We start from the raw sequence: 18,696 nt of genomic DNA, 5'->3' as shown, positions 1-18,696 counted from the left end.
GCTTTTGTTGCCTGGAATTGTAACCAGATGGGTGTAATTTTCAGATATTTATGTATCTGCCCTAGAAAATATGAAATTATAGTAGCTCATAATTCATTGAACACATGGATTACATACTGTCTGTTTGAATGCTTTGTTGGTGAGAGTTTTAAAGTTATAGTTAGTTATAATTGACTTACATTTATTCTAAACCTGTTTGACAGAGTTGACACAAACTCGTTGCCGGCGCACCTTTAAAACAATCTCTGATATTTGTTTTTTCCTGCTCAGCTCTGGGCAGGCGCAGCTGGTGGGAGGAGCCTCTGTCGTCAGAAACACCAAGGATTCATTTGTGCAAAAGTGAAACAAACACAGTCGTTCTTTCAATGAACTTTGCACATGGGTTTGACCTTTATTATTTTATTTTGCAATTTTAAACATAAACTCCACACCTGTCTTTCTACACGGGGACAAATCAAAATCATAAATGAAACAAGTAATGACAGCCACAAGAACTTTTTAGTCTGTATCCAGTGTTTGTCATTTCTTATTTCTCGTGTTGCTTGGCCGTGTTTTAATGAAAAAGGTGCAGTTTGAATAGTTTACATCTACATTAGTGTCCAGTAAAACTGTATTGTAAAATTAAAGCTCATTAGTTTTAGGATTGATTTCTAAAAGTCATTTACCAGAAGCTTAAAGTTATTACCAATGCTGAAACTTGTCAAGGTAAATCTATTTATCTACTTTACCCACGGAAAATAATACAAAAGATTACATGAACTTCATGAATGGATATCTATTTTCTATGAAATGTTTTGGCTCGTGGATGTTTTTAAGAGAAAGCTTTGAGACTATTTTCCATCAAGGATTAAATTGTGCTTCAATGTGCAGCAAACCTGTTTGACACAAACTCACTTCCGAGATGCCTTAAAAGGAATCTTTAATATTGAAGAGCGTCCTCTTCAGGTCTGGGCAGGCGCATTTGGGAGGAGCCTCTGTCGTCAGGAAACACCAGAGATTCATTTGTGTAAACATCACTCACAGCCGGAGCAGAAATGGCGCAGAGAGCTCTGAACCAGGACGCCATAACTTGTTCCATCTGTTTGGATTTACTGAAGGATCCAGTGACTGTTCCCTGTGGACACAGCTACTGCATGGACTGTATTCAAACCCACTGGGACCAACAGGTGAGGTTCAGCTGCCCTCAGTGCAGAGAGAGCTTCACTCCCAGGCCTGTCCTGGTCAAAAGCACAGTGTTTGCTGATCTAGTGGAGGAGCTGAAGAGGACAGGGCTCACAGCGCCCCCTCCTGACCGCTGCTACGCTGGTCCTGGAGACGTGTCGTGTGATCTGTGCTCTGGGAGGAAGCTGAAAGCTGTTAAATCCTGTCTGCAGTGTCTGGTCTCTTACTGTGAGAGCCACCTCCAGCCTCATCATGAAGTGGCCATGTTTCAGAAACACCAGCTGGTGGCGCCCTCCGACAAACTCCAGGAAAACCTCTGCTCTCAACACAACAAGCTGATGGAAATATTCTGCCGCACAGATGAGCAGGTCATCTGTTACCTCTGCAGCATGGACCAACACAAGGGCCATGACACGGTGTCCTGTGCAGCAGAGAGGGCCCAGAGACAGGAGGAGCTGCAGACCAGGAGGCCCCTGCTGCTCCAGAGCCTCCAGGACAAAGAGACGGAGCAGGAGAGGCTCCGACAGCAGGCCCAGGACATCAGCCGCTCTGCCCAGACTGCAGTGCAGCGCAGCGGGGACGACTTCAGAGAGATGGCCCTGCTTTTAGAGAAGAGACGCTCTGAAGTGGAGCAGCAGATCCGGTCTGAAGAGCAGAGCCAACTACAGCAAGTCCAAGAGCTTCAGGACAAACTGCAGCGGGACGTCACTGAGCTGAAGAGGACCCTCTCTGAGCTGGACACACTGTCCCTCACACCAGACCATAACCAGTTCATACAGCTCTGTCCTCCTCTGGTGAGAGCCACACAAAGCACTGAGTCTGAGACAGAGTCCAGAATCCAGACCAGGACAAGGAGGAACTTAGAGGACCTGACCAGAGCTGTGTCAGAGCTCAAAGACAAACTGCAGCTCACTTTGAAAGAGTTTAAACTGCCTGAACCTGAGCCCGTCAACTTTAGAGAGGACTTCCTGAGATATGCATGTGATATTACACTCGACCCAAATACAGCCAACGATTATCTGTCTCTGTCTGAGGGAAACAGAAGAGCAACAGTTATGAACCAATCCCAAAGTTATCCTGATCATCCACACAGATTTATTCATTGGTACCAGGTGTTGAGCAGAGAGGGTCTGACGGGGCGTTGTTACTGGGAGGTGGAGTTGACCTGGAACGGAGGGGTTGATATTGGAGTAACATATAAAGATATCAACAGAAAAGGATATGATGAATCCGTCTTTGGAAAGAATAATAAATCCTGGGCCCTACAGTGTGAGAAAAGTCTCTACACATTTTTGTTCAACAACGTCAGCTCAGAGGTACCGGGTCCAGTTTCAAACAGAGTGGGAGTTTACCTGGACCACAGCGCAGGAGCTCTGTCCTTCTACAGCGTTAAGGATCAAACCATGATCCTCCTGCACAGAGTCCAGACCACCTTCACTCAGCCTCTGCACACTGGACTTCGGGTTTACAGGGGAGATTCTGCATGTTTTCCAAAACTCACATGACACTGCACTAGTTTTTTAAATGTTTGATCAAAGTTTCCTGCTGTACCTGCCATATTTACAAGGACTTCAAAATGACTGCTGTTCTTGTGTCTGTCCTGTGTCAAAAAGCTGAACATGTGTGATTTATCGGTCTGACTCGTAAACAAGCTTCAAATTCAATAAACTTAGTCACATGGATTTGACCTTTATTTTATTTGATCATTTTAAACAAACTAGAAAATCTCTTCCTCCACACACGACTTTCTACACAAGGACAAATCAAAATCATAAATTAAACAAGTAATAACTTTGTTTAGTCTGTACTCATTTACTTCAAAATGTCAAAGGAAGTAAATGTTTTCTATAATGTCACTGAGTTTTCCCTGATAGTGGATTATTTTACTCTGTTGCAGTCAGATAATGGGGTTTTATCTGAGTTTTGGGCTCTGGAGGACGGTGTATGAGGGAAAATGATGTTTTTTGCTCCACTAATGAATCTGAATCTTTTTGTCATTTATCTGAACATGAAAATAAAGTCTTGATGGACCAACCTTGTCATTCCTCATATCCAGTGTTTGTCATTTCTTATTTCTCGTGTTGCTTGGCCGTGTTTTAATGAAAAAGGTGCAGTTTGAATAGTTTACATCTACATTAGTGTCCAGTAAAACTGTATTGTAAAATTAAAGCTCATTAGTTTTAGGATTGATTTCTAAAAGTCATTTACCAGAAGCTTAAAGTTATTACCAAAGCTGAAACATGTCAAGATGAATCTATTTATTTATTTTAAAATAATACAAAGCTGATTTAGAATGATAAACTCTTACATATCCGTCCATACATACATAAAGTACAGCACGTACATGCATGAAAATGACATATAATGTCAAGTCTTTTAGCTCTAGCTGTGCATTTCCCAGACTTGAAGAGGACGGGTTTTCGACATTAAAAACTGGATTCCACTCGGACCATTTTAATTGTCACTTTTTTATTTCCGGTTGGGGTCAGGTTAAAACCTTTAACAAAAAGGTAAACCCAGTGTAAGTTAAACATAGACAGTATTTTTACAGAAAATCCATAGGCAGAAAAGCATTTAGGTTAGTATTTAGGAAATGTATTTACTATCTGTTTTTATGTAAATCACCTCCTCCTATGAATTCTTAAGGTTTACATTTTAACTTTTGTACCAGTGGTTTTAACTGTTTACATTCCAAATTACATTTATTTCATAGGTATTTCAAACAAATGCACAATTAGCTTTAAGTTGTATTTATGCACAGATTTTAACCTAGTTAAGCTTACTTTTCCTAATATTTACACAATGAAAACATATCTACAAACATCTTATTAGGCTTTAAATGTGCAGCGGTGCAAGTGGGGGAAAGCTCCAGTGTAAAGATCACAGCGTGATCTAGTGCTTACCAGCTGTCTGTCCAGTGTTTTTAGAACCCAATCCTGCACAGCAATGTTTTTAGAGAGTTTGTGTCTTCGTTGGCGCTTTGAATGTCCTGCTTCTGCTGCCGTGGTGACCTGTCTGCTCCCCAGTGCACAACAACAATGGGATGTGCGCACCTTTTAAATCAGTCTGGGAGCACCTCGTTGATTAGTGAATTGGTTCCACCTGCGTGCCGGTGGGGAAGGCGGGGCAACATCAGGTCGACGAAACATATAATAAAAAGTGAAACCTGTCATTTCAGACGCCCAATCTGAAGGTGGCCCTGCAGACGTAAAAGCAAAGGACCAGGTTAAAGATGAGACGTGAGAACTGTGGAGGGAGACGAACCAGAGACTGAAGGTCCCTAAATATAATATCTGATATAGCTGAAAGTCATGGTCAATCTAGACGTCTTGATAGAATCAAACACATGTCAAATCTCAAAGCTGCAAAATCATTCTAGTAACATTCTAATAATATACTCTATTCTGATGTGATTGTGTGTAGTAGTGTTGTAGTGTCAAATGAAATGATTAAAATGAGCTAAACTTGTAGTAAACAGTAAGAACAGTAACTGATAAAGAAAGTTCAGCCAGCAAAAAAACAACTTGATATGTCAAATACAGGAGTAAAACATCTGACTCAGTTTTACATTGTTGACCCACAATATTGTTCCACCTTCAGTGTGTTCAGTTTGTTGTTTTGTTGCTCAGCTTTTGTTGCCTGGAATTGTAACCAGATGGGTGTAATTTTCTGATATTTTTGTATCTGTCTTTGCCCTAGAAAATATGAAATTATAGTAGTTCATAATTCATTCAACACATGGATTACATACTGTGTGTTTGAATGCTTTGTGTGTTGAGTTTTAAAGTTATAGTTAGTTATAATCGACTTACATTTATTCTAAACCTGTTTGACAGAGTTGACACAAACTCGTTGCCGGCGCACCTTTAAAACAATCTCTGATATTTGGTTTTTCCTGCTCAGCTCTGGGCAGGTGCAGCTGGTGGGAGGAGCCTCTGTCAATGAACTTTGCACATGGGTTTGACCTTTATTATTTTATTTTGCAATGTTAAACATAAACTCCACACCTGTCTTTCTACACGGGGACAAATCAAAATCATAAATGAAACAAGTAATGACAGCCACAAGAACCTTTTTAGTCTGTACTCATTTTCTTCAAAATGTCCAAGGTGGAAATGTTTTCTATAATGTCACTGAGTTTTCCCTGATAGTGGATTATTTTACTCTGTCTGCAGTCAGATAATGGGGTTTTATTTCATCACACGCTGACAGTGAGTTTTTAGGAGAAAATCCACTGAGAACGTTCAGAACTATCTCTGAATGATTTAAAAATGTAAACGACTCACAAAAGATACATAAATACTTCAAGACTACACTACCCGCTATATTGTTCAACTATTTCTGTCCTTTGTTACCATGTATATTAAACCAAGAGGAGAAAATATGCAACTCTTACAAACCTGTTATCTTTTATAAAACTATAGGCTTAAGCACAGTTTCCCCACGTGACGTCTTCCTGGACAGTCAGCCAGACGCTGTACTTCCTGTCAGCGATCGTTTACGTTCACAATTAGCAGGTCCCACACAAATATAGAGAAGCTCAGGATCTGGTTAAGGACAACGAGTTACTGATGGAGTCACAGCAACGTGTTACAAACATCATGTTCACTGTGAATCCAGCCCCAAAGGAAACGCCAGCGCTCGTAAGGGGCGGAGCTTTTATCTTAGAGCTAAAGGCTAGTGTTGAAAAATGATAATATAACATGTAAACAAGTCAATATTATTTAAACTACTAACAGGACGATTCTTTTTTGCGCAGGCTCGTTCAAAACTTTGATTTAATTATTATTTAGTGTTAGCCGTGTTAGCCTCAAGACAAAAACATCCACCGTTATGAACACGGAGGTTTCCTCCAGTGAAGTCGGTACGTCTCAAGTAATATTTTCTAACCTGCTCCAGTCACATCTTAACTTTTACTCGCTGTCCTTTACCAAATCTTAAGCTATTGCTTCATTTTTTATGGGAAGAGATAACGGACAGGAAGGCAGCGTCTGGCTGACTGTCCAGGAGGAAATCACGTGGGGTCACTGTGCATATAGTCTATTCTTGTGTGATTGACTTGTTGTCTTATTTTATTGAACGCTTTTAAGTCCAGATTGTATGGAAGCCCGTTTCCGCCATGTTAAAAAATAAAAGCCAAGCAGGAAGTCGAAATTACGAGATTTAAAGTCATAATTCTGTGTTTAAAACACAACATTTAGAGCTTAAATCTCGAAATTATGACTTTTAAACTCTTACTACGAGTTTAAATCTCAAAATTACGACTTTGAAAACTCTTGCTGCAAGTTTAAATCTACACTTTAAACTCGGAATTACGAGTTTTTAAGATCCGTAATCATAGACATCAGCACTATTCTACTTTGAAAATCCGGATGTTGTTGCCGTTCTCTTTCCTGTCTGATGCGTCTGAACTGTGGAGCTTGATCTGGCCAGAGCCGTATCTTGGAATCGTATCATGCCTGAAAAAAACCTGCTATTTTGGGGCAAACTCGTGCCTCTTTGCCTCAGCCATGTCCTATGGACCCCCCATGGTCTCCCTGCTTGATAACAGGGCGATGCCGGTGGACAATGGCTAGTCTAGGTTAGCCTGGTTAGCATGTGCAATCGGTGTCATTGTTGATAAAAAAGTCTGCAATTAACCATAAATGCATCAATCCCGACCCAGTGTGTGATAATCTTCAAGGCTGCATAATGTGGTTACGGCTTTATTGACGTTTTTAGTGTATAATACTTAATTCCACAAGATCCATTATTGGAGCTGGATGCTAGAGCTGCTAAGAAGCTAGTTAGCTCCGGGTGCCAAGCAATCGGCTACGGCCAGTTGTACATGAAGTGTGAGTAATAAACTGCAAAATCAACCAGCCCGGCTCAGTGTGTGATCGTTGTTTAAGTGATGCTTCATGTAGACGGTGGTTTTATTGACTTTATTCATGCATATTTCACATTTTCACATGATCACGATCATCCGAAGTTCATTGAAGTTCATAAAGCTACGATCGTAGCATTAGCTTTGGGAAGGCTCATGCATCATCAAGGCCTAAAAACATTCCTATCGTGGATACAGCCAATTTTTTATTTTTCTTGTTTAATCCTGGGTGTTTTCGGTAAAATAAACACTCCTGTGCGTCTTTGTAAAAGTCCCAGTCCCAGTGCTGTAGCTCCGGTTCACAACACGATGAAGCTAATCCTCCATGACTGTTTGTTTACATCTTGCGCCAGTGGTTCCGCTGTTCCCGCCGTACCGACGTCTATGATCACGGATTTGAAAAACCTGAAATTCCGAGTTTAAATCTCAAAATTCTGAGTTTTAAAAGTCGTAATTTCGAGATTTAAAAGTCGTAATTTCGAGATTTAAACACAGAATTATCTCGTAATTTCGACTTCCCGTTGGGCTTTTATTTTTTAACATGACGGAAACGGGCTTCCATAAGATTGAGAGCACTTGAGTTTTTACTTTGTGCCTGTTTTGCATGTGTATATAACGTGTGTGTGATTCTGTGACTGTATCTTTTGCTGCCTCTTGGCCAGGACTCTTTTGAAAAAGAGATTTTTCATCTTAGTGACTTTCCTGGTTAAATAAAGGTTGGAAAAAAAATTAAGATATATCTACATTAGTGTCCATTAAAACTGTATTGTAAAATTAAAGCTCATTAGTTTTAGGATTGATTTCTAAAAGTCATTTACCAGAAGCTTAAAGTTATTACCAATGCTGAAACATGTCAAGGTGAATCTATTTATCTACTTTACCCACGAAACATAAAACAAAAGATTACATGAACTTCATGAATGGATATCTATTTTCTATGAAATGTTTTGGCTCGTGGATGTTTTTAAGAGAAAGCTTTGAGACTATTTTCCATCAAGGGTTAAATTGTGCTTAAATGTGCAGCAAACCTGTTTGACTCAAACTCACTTCCGAGATGCCTTAAAAGGAATCTTTAATATTGAAGAGCGTCCTCCTCAGGTCTGGGCAGGAACATTTGGGAGGAGCCTCTGTCGTCAGAAACACCAGAGATTCATTTGTGTAAACATCACTCACAGCCGGAGCAGAAATGGCGCAGAGAGCTCTGAACCAGGACGCCATAACTTGTTCCATCTGTTTGGATTTACTGAAGGATCCAGTGACTGTTCCCTGTGGACACAGCTACTGCATGGACTGTATTCAAACCCACTGGGACCAACAGGTGAGGTTCAGCTGCCCTCAGTGCAGAGAGAGCTTCACTCCCAGGCCTGTCCTGGGCAAAAGCACAGTGTTGGCTGATCTATTGGAGGAGCTGAAGAGGACAGGGCTCACAGCGCCCCCTCCTGACCGCTGCTACGCTGGTCCTGGAGACGTGTCGTGTGATCTGTGCTCTGGGAGGAAGCTGAAAGCTGTTAAATCCTGTCTGCAGTGTCTGGTCTCTTACTGTGAGAGCCACCTCCAGCCTCATCATGAAGTGGCCATGTTTCAGAAACACCAGCTGGTGGCGCCCTCCGACAAACTCCAGGAAAACCTCTGCTCTCAACACAACAAGCTGATGGAAATATTCTGCCGCACAGATGAGCAGGTCATCTGTTACCTCTGCTGCATGGACCAACACAAGGGCCATGACACGGTGTCCTGTGCAGCAGAGAGGGCCCAGAGACAGGAGGAGCTGCAGACCAGGAGGCCCCTGCTGCTCCAGAGCCTCCAGGACAAAGAGACGGAGCAGGAGAGGCTCCGACAGCAGGCCCAGGACATCAGCCGCTCTGCCCAGACTGCAGTGCAGCGCAGCGGGGACGACTTCAGAGAGATGGCCCTGCTTTTAGAGAAAAGACGCTCTGAAGTGGAGCAGCAGATCCGGTCTGAAGAGCAGAGCCAACTACAGCAAGTCCAAGAGCTTCAGGACAAACTGCAGCGGGACGTCACTGAGCTGAAGAGGACCCTCTCTGAGCTGGACACACTGTCCCTCACACCAGACCATAACCAGTTCATAGAGCTCTGTCCTCCTCTGGTGAGAGCCACACAAAGCACTGAGTCTGAGACAGAGTCCAGAATCCAGACCAGGACAAGGAGGAACTTAGAGGACCTGACCAGAGCTGTGTCAGAGCTCAAAGACAAACTGCAGCTCACTTTGAAAGAGTTTAAACTGCCTGAACCTGAGCTCTTTAGAGAGGACTTCCTGAGATATGCATGTGATATTACACTCGACCCAAATACAGCCAACGATTATCTGTCTCTGTCTGAGGGAAACAGAAGAGCAACATATTTGAACCAACCCCAAAGTTATCCTGATCATCCACACAGATTTAGTTATTTGTGGCAGGTGTTGAGCAGAGAGGGTCTGACGGGGCGTTGTTACTGGGAGGTGGAGTTGACCTGGAAGGGAGTGGTTTATATCGGAGTAACATATAAAGATATCAACAGAAAAGGAGGAGGTGTTGAATCTGCCTTTGGACAGAATAATAAATCCTGGGCCCTACAGTGTGAGAAAAGTCTCTACACATTTTGTTTCAACAGCGTCCGCTCAGAGGTACCGGGTCCAGTTTCAAACAGAGTGGGAGTTTACCTGGACCACAGCGCAGGAGCTCTGTCCTTCTACAGCGTTAAGGATCAAACCATGATCCTCCTGCACAGAGTCCAGACCACCTTCACTCAGCCTCTGCACGCTGGACTTCGGGTTTACACCATGGGAGATTCTGCATGTTTTCCAAAACTCACATGACACTGCACTAGTTTTTTAAATGTTTGATCAAAGTTTCCTGCTGTACCTGCCATATTTACAAGGACTTCAAAATGACTGCTGTTCTTGTGTCTGTCCTGTGTCAAAAAGCTGAACATGTGTGATTTTATCGGTCTGACTCGTAAACAAGCTTCAAATTCAATAAACTTAGTCACATGGATTTGACCTTTATTTTATTTGATCATTTTAAACAAACTAGAAAATCTCTTCCTCCACACACGACTTTCTACACAAGAACAAATCAAAATCATAAATTAAACAAGTAATAACTTTGTTTAGTCTGTGCTCATTTACTTCAAAATGTCAAAGGAAGTAAATGTTTTCTATAATGTCACTGAGTTTTCCCTGATAGTGGATTATTTTACTCTGTCTGCAGTCAGATAATGGGGTTTTATTTCATCACACGCTGACAGTGAGTTTTCAGGAGAAAATCCACTGAGAACGTTCAGAACTATCTGTGAATGATTAAAAACATGTAAAAGAGAAGCAAAACAAACATAAATACAGAATCTACTTCAAGACTCATCATTACAATGTCAATCCACGACCCGCTGTATTGTTTAACTGTTTCTGTTCTTTGTTACCGCGTATATTAAACCAAGAGGGAAAAAAATATACAACTCTAACAAACCTGTGATATATTTTATAAATCTATTCTTATGTGATAGACAAGAGAAAGAGTTTTGGCTCTGGAGGACGGTGTATGAGGGAAAATGATGTTTTTTGCTCCACTAATGAGTCTGAATCTTTTTGTCATTTATCTGAACATGAAAATAAAGTCTTGATGGACCAACCTTGTCATTCCTCATATCCAGTGTTTGTCATTTCTTATTTCTCGTGTTGCTTGGCCGTGTTTTAATGAAAAAGGTGCAGTTTGAATAGTTTACATCTACATTAGTGTCCAGGAAAACTGTATTGTAAAATTAAAGCTCATTCGTTTTAGGATTGATTTCTAAAAGTCATTTACCAGAAGCTTAAAGTTATTACCAATGCTGAAACATGTCAAGGTAAATCTATTTATCTACTTTACTCACAGAAAATAATACAAAAGATTACATGAACATAATCAATAGATATCGATTTTCTATTAAATGTTTTGGCTCGTGGACTTTTTTAAGAAAACGCTTTGAGACAATTTTCCCATAAAGGATTAAATTGTGTAAATGTCACTAAACCTGTAAACTCACCCTTTAAAGCCTTTAAAGGAATCTTTAATATATAAGAGCGTCCTCTTCAGCTCTGGGCAGGCGCACCTTTCAACTAAGAAACTTCAGAGGAGAATATTTACGGCTCTACTTACCAGTTTCTGACATTCAACACATTCAAAACACACAGTTTTAACCACGTGTGAACTGACGACAGACGAGCATGTGAGACTCAGGCAGGTGGTCACACTGAGGCTGTTTCTACAGTAGTAGCAGTAGTAGTAGTATTAGTATGTTTCTGTATGAAGTCTGGTCTATAAAAATATCTGCATAGAAAGAGCACGAGTGCAGATTTATGATGTGTTTTGAATGAGGCTCATCATGAATAAACGTGTCTCTAAAGTCTCTCTATCCAAAAGTTTTCCTTGGGGTCCATTTTACTGACGACCAGAGGAAGAATTGTGTCTTTCTTCTTCATGACCTGGTTCAGTGAATGTAAAGCTAGAATGGAGCTAATGTGTAACAGAGGAGAGGTTGATAACATCTCTGTTTGTAGGTTACTGCCTTTATGTTGGAAACTTGGACAACTCTAAATATTACGAGGAAATCCGAAATTCTTTAGCAAACGACTTCATGACGCAGTCTCTCCTGGTGCAGGACATTCGACTGGACAAAGCCAAGTGAGTGTGGACTTTATCTGCCTCATAGATGTGGCAACACAGTGATAACAACAGCAGGAATCACGTTATACTTGATGATGAATGTGTCGAATGCAGAAGACGATACAATATACAAATACAGTTCCTAAAGTGGGATATCGAGCAAAGTCAATGTGATGTGTTTTTACGCTCATTTCACAATTTTGCAGCGTCACTTTTACAAAAATGCAAGAAAAGCAGCCTGTAAGTTCATGAAATAGAGTTTCCAATAAACTAAAAGTCATAATGTTGTTCCATGACTAGAAAAAAAATCAGGTGTAGTTCCTTTAACCCCTTAACTCCCAACTGAACCGAGCACATTTTCTCCAGTTTGGCTTTACCCCAATCCAAAAGCTTCTGGAAAAAAGCTGTGAATGTGACAAAAAAATGACAAAAAAAAATGACAAAAATGTGATAAAAATTAACGAAAAATGACAAAAATATGACAAAATTTGACAAAAAATGACCAAAAATGACAAAAAAAAGACAAAAATGTGATAAAAATTTGACCAAAAAATGACAAAAAAGTGACAAAAATGTGACAAAAATGTGATAAAAAATTTATGAAAAAATGACAAAAATTTGACAAAATTTGACAAAAAATGCCCAATAAAGGATGAAAAAATGACAAAAATGTGACAAAAAATGACAAAAAATTGACATAAAATCAGGGAGAATTGTTTTAAATCCTCAGTTGTTTGAAGACACCTCTTTGTTTCTTTTAAAAACAGTTGTTTGTCTGTGTTGTAGAAAGCACGCGTTTGTCGACCTGGCCTCCCAGATGGACCTGACCAAAGCGCTCGCGTTAAATGGACAGAAGCTGCTCGACAAACCCTTGAAAATCTCCAAGGCTAAAGCCAAAGAGGCCGACGCGTCGAAGAAGAAGAAGAAGAAGAAAGATCCACAGGAAGTTCAGAAAAGTACTGCATTCGTGTAGTGTTTTGTCTTCAGCTCAGCGACAAAGGCTTAATACATGTTTAAACTTTGTGAACAGGCAGAAATCTGCGTTGCGTCCATGTGGAAAACCTCCCATCCTCTGCTACAAGAGAAGACGTCCTGAAGGTGTTCCCCAAGGCCACAGCTGTGCGGTTTCTCGGAGGAACGGACGGTCCAGGCAAAGGGTCAGAGGGCGCATTCAAACGGATTATTATTCTATTTCTAAACCGCCCAATCTCTCCACAAAAACCTAAATGCAGCGAATGTGCGTCTTTATTCCAGCGTCGCCTTTGTGGAGTTCCAGAACAAAGAGCAGGCCGATGCAGCGCGGGCTCAGAGCGGGACGGCCACGATCCGGGAGAGCGTCCTGCGCGTGAACGTGGTCAGAGAGAGCGCGGGAGGACGCAAACCCACCACTGACTCCAAGAACAGCAAGAAAGGTGGGTCACGGGACAGCGTTTCCAGTTCGACACGGAGCAAAAGGAATGAGATGGAGAGTGGGAAAAAGCTCGTGTTCACCGGTTTCTTCCTCCACAGCAGAAGCTCCTCCCAGCGACACTCTGTTTGTGAGGAACCTGCCAGTCAAAGTTCAGCCCAAACTCCTCAAGAAGATCTTCAAGAGCGCCGTGCAGATCCGCATTCCTCAGAGCGACGGGAAATCCAAGGGGTAAATCTTTTATGCAGGTTTGGTATCCACGTGTTGCAGGGAATCCCGTCGATAAGACTCCGTCATCCAAGTCTGGTCATTTCCTTTGTGGGAGACGGCTGCAGCAAACTCAAGAAGAAAGAGCTTTTCTTTACACTCTTGCAACGATATCTCCACTTCAGTCGCTCCAAAGACTTGAACTTTTCCATCATGGACTCGAGGTATTTCACACTTTTTTCCAGAGGGAATTTTTTCATATCTTAGACTGATTTACTGAGTTTCAAACCCTCAAAAAACAAGGCGAAATTTGAATTTTTACATCATTTTTCTCTGGCTTATTTAAACCAAACAAGATCCAAAATCCCGTCTGAAAAGATCTTTGTAACGAATATGTCACAAAATAAACATATGTGACATATTTACCACTTACCCCGCCTTAACCAAGTGTATTTACTCCAGTTCAGCTTGACCCAAATCTGAAAGCGACTCGACTGGAGAGCAACAGTGCAGTATAACGGCTCATTTCAAAGCTCAAGATCAAGACGGATCTTGACCTTTTTGTCAAGTTGTCGCACTTTTTTGTTGTATTATTGTTGGTTTTGTCGCTCGTTGGTCACATTTTTGTTGTGTTTTCATCCTCGTTTCTCGTTGCTATAGTGACATTTTTTCCAAGAAGCCAAACTGGAGAAAATGTGCTCGGTTCAGGTGGGGGTTAAGAGGTTAAACCAGGCTCGATCCATTATTCAGCTTTCGTCAACAAAATATAAACAATTTTACTCATTTTTACCAGTAAATGACCCTTTATGAAAACTTACATAAAACTTTCAATACATTTGTTGCTCATATTTAATCGACAGCAAAGGTTTCACACTGATGTCTCTACATTTATTTCCCCCCCTCTTCACCTGCAGTGTCTTACCTTAATAATGTCCACAGCACTGACCAGACACTGCACATGTTTGAAATGCCGGGTTACAGGATGTAGATTTCTGAGCTCAGATTAGAAACCGCTGGATAGAGCATTTATTGAACTTATTGATACAGCGTGTTTGCCTTTTCCTGCACAGATTTGCTTTTGTGGAGTTTGCGTCTGTGGCACATGCGGCGAAGGCTCTGAAGTCGTCCAAAAACAGTGCGATTCAGAAGAGGCCGCTCAAAGTCCAGTTTGGTTTGAAGTGGAAAGCCGAGCCGGCACAAGGTTGGTGACACAGCGGACTGCATTCAGACCAAATCAATCAGTAAATGGTGATAGTCGTGCTTTATGATGGTTGTTCCAGTCCCGTCTAAAACCCTGATTGTCCTGGGCCTCCATGAGAAAACCACAGCGGACACTCTGACCGAGGCGTTTGAGGGAGCCTCCAGTTCACGGATATTTGTGGATAAAGACACTGGACTGTCAAGGAAGTGAGTCAAACAGGAAGTGCACAGATGGGATTGTATGAGTGAGATACTGGAGCTGTACACACATGAGGTAACCTGCAGGGGGCAGCACACAGTGGTACTTAAAACCAGGACTGCACCACATTATAGATGAAGAAGAGACACAATGATGAGAGCTTGTTCTTTGTGCTTCAAGAGGATCAAGATAGAAACAAAAAATGATAAAAATAATGAAAAAATATTGCAATTTATAAATGGTCATTTTGAAATAGGAAAAGTCTTTCCTCCTAATCTCAGAGCTGTTGGTCTTTTCCTTTAGTTCTGCCGGTCAAAGTGCAGGTCATGAGTGAGCAGTAGGAAAAACAGTCTCACATCAAATAGGACAAATTAATCAGACAATTGAAAATGCTGATTGAAAACACTGGATACAGTGGATTAACTGGCATAGGCGTGTGGCGCCTCCCAGTGGCCATCATGTGTATGTGGAGATTACAAGTGTTAGGGCTGTCACAATGATTACTATGTCGATGTAACCTGGCTAACACCAGGCTGCTGTGTGCGCTCGAATTATTTCGAACTGCACAACAGCCTGGGGACCATGGCCAAATCTCCGGTGGATTTGGGAACCAATCACAGAGCGAGGAGGGACGGCAAGACGATGACGCGCTATTCGATATATGGAAGCTTGTAGTTTATTTACGGATAATTTAAAAAAAAGTTTATTTACGGATCCAACATGACAGCAGCAGACACGATGGTATTTTTTGATCAAGCTTTAGACCTTGTTCTAAATAATTTAGCTCAAAAGTTTACAGCGGGTACGTCATACGTCATCTCATACGATGATATGATTGGCTGTGGCTACGTGCAGACGCATGAGACTTTTTTTTTTTTTTTTTCGTATCGCCCAATAAACGACTATGGACGATCGCAAACCACACCTCTCCTACGAGAAAATGAATTGGTGGTCCCCAAACTAAATATCACTTGTGATTTTAGTCTGGTGTTAGCCAGGCTAATGTCGATGTATCGCTCAAGAAATATCACATAATATTTTTTTTTTTTTTTTTTCAATATTTATCGTCTGTACATTTATTACATTTTTTGTCGCAGTTTTCTAATGTAAAACTTTATTTTTGCCCTTAAGGCTTTGCTGTACTTTTTAAACAAACACTCTCGGGCCAGTGTATCGGACACTTATCTTGAAGTCACGTGCTCATTAATGACACATTACAATGAGTCTGGAGCTGGGAATCTGTGAATCACTCTCATTTGTTCCTCAGGTTTGGCTTTGTGGACTTTGAGAGCACTGACTCGTGCAGACGAGCCAAAGAGGCAGCGGAGGACGTTGAGATCGACGGGAAAAAAGTGGGCGTGGCCTTCGCTCGGCCCAAACACTCCCAGGCCCCGGACACCGGAGAGAGAGGACAGCACAGAGGAGCCAAGAACGGCCAAACTCCAGGTAATGAACAATGTACTGAGGGCAATGGTTCATGGGCTGCAGTTCTACATTCAGGATCTGCCAATATCATAAACATGATCCTTCACATGTAAATATGTTTTCAAACAGATCAAAGTGAGAGAAGCACACTGTGTTGTGCTGGTTTGCAAATCACAACTAAACTAATCAGGAAAGTGTTGATTTGATTCAGTTATTGATATTCCAGAGCAAACATAAATGTACAGTAGAACTAATCCAAATCCAACAGACGCTGTGATGCACTGGTGCTGTAAAATGGGTTTTATTAACATTATAATAAATAGAAAAACATTTAAATTGAGAATTGCCTCAGGGCCCTCAGATTGAAGCACTGGGAGACCGAGTGTGGCCCACGGGCCTGACTTAGTGTATGAATATATTGGAGGAAATATAACATAATTGAAGACTCTGTGTCCACATTATGGGGACTTTAACCACATGTTGTAATTTCTTCAAACACAACTTCTAATTGACTTAATCATTCTGGAGTTTAATGTGTTTGTGCTGAGAAAAAAAGCAATAAAAAGTTTTTCTTTTTCAGGGAAAGGAAAGAAGAAAACCAAAGTGGTAAATAAAAACTGAGCTGCTCTTCAAGGTTCCTTTTTGTTCAGCAAACTCCAATACAACACACGACTGATTCCTTCACTTTTGTTCTGTGAATATGTAGAAAGATGAGCTGCTCTTTGTCATATTTTGACGTGAAGAAATTTGGGATCATATTTTCGTGCGAGCAGCAGATGAAGTGTCCTTTTGAGCACGAGCACAAACATCTTTGATTATTTATACATTTGTTCAATGACGCTCAACTTTGTAATGAATTTAAAAATAAAAAATCATGTTAAATTTTTAAGTGTCTGGTCTGTGTTCATACATGTGTGACTTTTGTTTTTTACTTCATGCCTGTAGATGACATCATTTTACAAAGGCATGAGGCTGTAGGCCTGTAACTGATCCTTCACTTTGTCTTCTTGTGTTGAAGAAAGATATTGAGATGATGAATGTGCAGCGACAGACTGTTGTTCTGCTTGTTTAGCTCCATGTAGAGCGCTGGGCTCAGAACTACGAGTGTGTGAGATCGATCCTGACCTGTCTTTTTTTTTTAACTGGGAAGAACATTATCGGCGCCTATAGGGCTGGGTCCTGTTAAACAATAAATGAACGACTGAAGAACAGTTCAGGTAGGCTACAGTTAGCTTTCTGCATGTTTGCTAACATAACTACAGTTCTACTTTTACTGCTAAACTCTGCTCTACAACTGCACCTGCTTGTTTAGTCACGTCATGAAGTTTGAATTCTCAGTGATGCTGTTTGTCAGATTAGTCATTCAGCCGCCCCCGCCTTTTTGTCCTTTTAAGGAACGGGCTTCGTAGGAGGAGACTTGGCAGCCATGTAAGTTTCACAGACGACTCGGGACCTTTATAATGAATGAGGCTGAATGGGACCCACTAATCTCTAATGATTAAATCTATGGTCTTTCTCTCAACCCTGAAGTTCTGGAAGAAGAGAAGGCCAGTGCTGGTATTTATTGTACATTTACTCTTACCCTCTGCCTTAACCCAGAACATTTTCTCCAGCTCGGCTTTACCCAAATCTAAAAACGTCTCGCCTAAAGGCCAGAGTAACGCATCATTTGAAAGCTAAGACCTTCAAAACTGATCTAAGATATTTTCCTCGCATTGTTGCAGCTTTTTTCTCGCCCCTGTTGATGCTTTTTGCTGTGTTTTCATCCTCATTCACTTCTCCTTTTTGTCACGATTTGAATGTTTTTCCGAGAAGCTTTTAGATTTGGGTGAAGTCGAACTGGAGAAAATGTGCTCGGTTCAGGCGAAGGGTTCAGAGGTCAACATTACTACAGCGATGCACTTCATAGGCCTCAATCCCGTCTGCTTCATTTCTTATAAATCCAGCCTTTAGCCCTTTGGTCAAGTTTGCTGGACACTATATTTCCAAACCAGACAGGACGTTACGTAATTCTGCCACACGACTATATCACTATATAATTATGAAGACGTTATTTATTTATTCACCTTTTCACCTACACATGTATCTTTCTTTGGCTTTGATTACTCTGAAAGCTGTTCCTATGAAGAACTGTGTGGAACTCAAATGCTCAAATTAAAAATGGAATTGAATTGAATTGAAGATACAATCATTGTTTTCAAATTCAGAACCAAACTGGAAATGACTTGGAAGATTCTAAACTTGAGACTGAAGATGCACAAGGTTCTATTTAGTGATAAAACCTCATATTAATATCACAATGTGTTACAGGTAGAACAACATTAATGTACGACTTCAGATCATTGGACAGAGTTTAATAAAAGAAAAAAAGACAAAACAAATGTAGGAATGATAAACTCTTACATATCCGTCCATACACACATAAAGTACAGCACGTACATGCATAAAAATGACATGTAATAAAAAGTGAAACCTGTCGTTTCAGACGCCCAATCTGAAGGTGGCCCTGCAGACGTAAAAGCAAAGGACCAGGTTAAAGATGAGACGTGAGAACTGTGGAGGGAGACAAACCAGAGACTGAAGGGAC

The 18,696-nt window shown here is 41.1% G+C and overlaps 2 protein-coding genes across 2 annotated transcripts; both read left to right on the top strand.

Moving 5' to 3' along the window:
* Positions 1-1,034: 1,034 nt before the first annotated feature.
* LOC306972241 (E3 ubiquitin/ISG15 ligase TRIM25-like) lies at positions 1,035-2,666 on the top strand (the record flags this gene model as incomplete). The annotated part of the gene is made up of 2 exons (XM_079568789.1): positions 1,035-1,618; positions 1,961-2,666. 2 exons carry the CDS (start codon positions 1,035-1,037, stop codon positions 2,664-2,666), a joined length of 1,290 nt encoding a protein of 429 aa, XP_079424915.1.
* Positions 2,667-8,213: 5,547 nt separating this feature from the next.
* LOC306972240 (E3 ubiquitin/ISG15 ligase TRIM25-like) lies at positions 8,214-18,659 on the top strand (the record flags this gene model as incomplete). Its single annotated transcript, XM_079568788.1, has 11 exons — positions 8,214-8,983; positions 9,140-9,825; positions 11,565-11,688; positions 12,457-12,626; positions 12,701-12,827; positions 12,925-13,082; positions 13,180-13,309; positions 14,356-14,486; positions 14,566-14,692; positions 15,952-16,130; positions 18,595-18,659. The coding sequence occupies 11 exons, from the start codon at positions 8,214-8,216 to the stop codon at positions 18,657-18,659; spliced, it is 2,667 nt and encodes an 888-aa protein (XP_079424914.1).
* Positions 18,660-18,696: the final 37 nt, after the last annotated feature.

Source organism: Gobius niger (assembly GCF_951799975.1).
Source record: "Gobius niger genome assembly, chromosome: 13".
Taxonomy (NCBI): domain Eukaryota; kingdom Metazoa; phylum Chordata; class Actinopteri; order Gobiiformes; family Gobiidae; genus Gobius; species Gobius niger.
The sequence above is the reverse complement of the archived record's forward strand: the minus strand, read 5'-3'. Positions and strand labels throughout refer to the sequence as shown.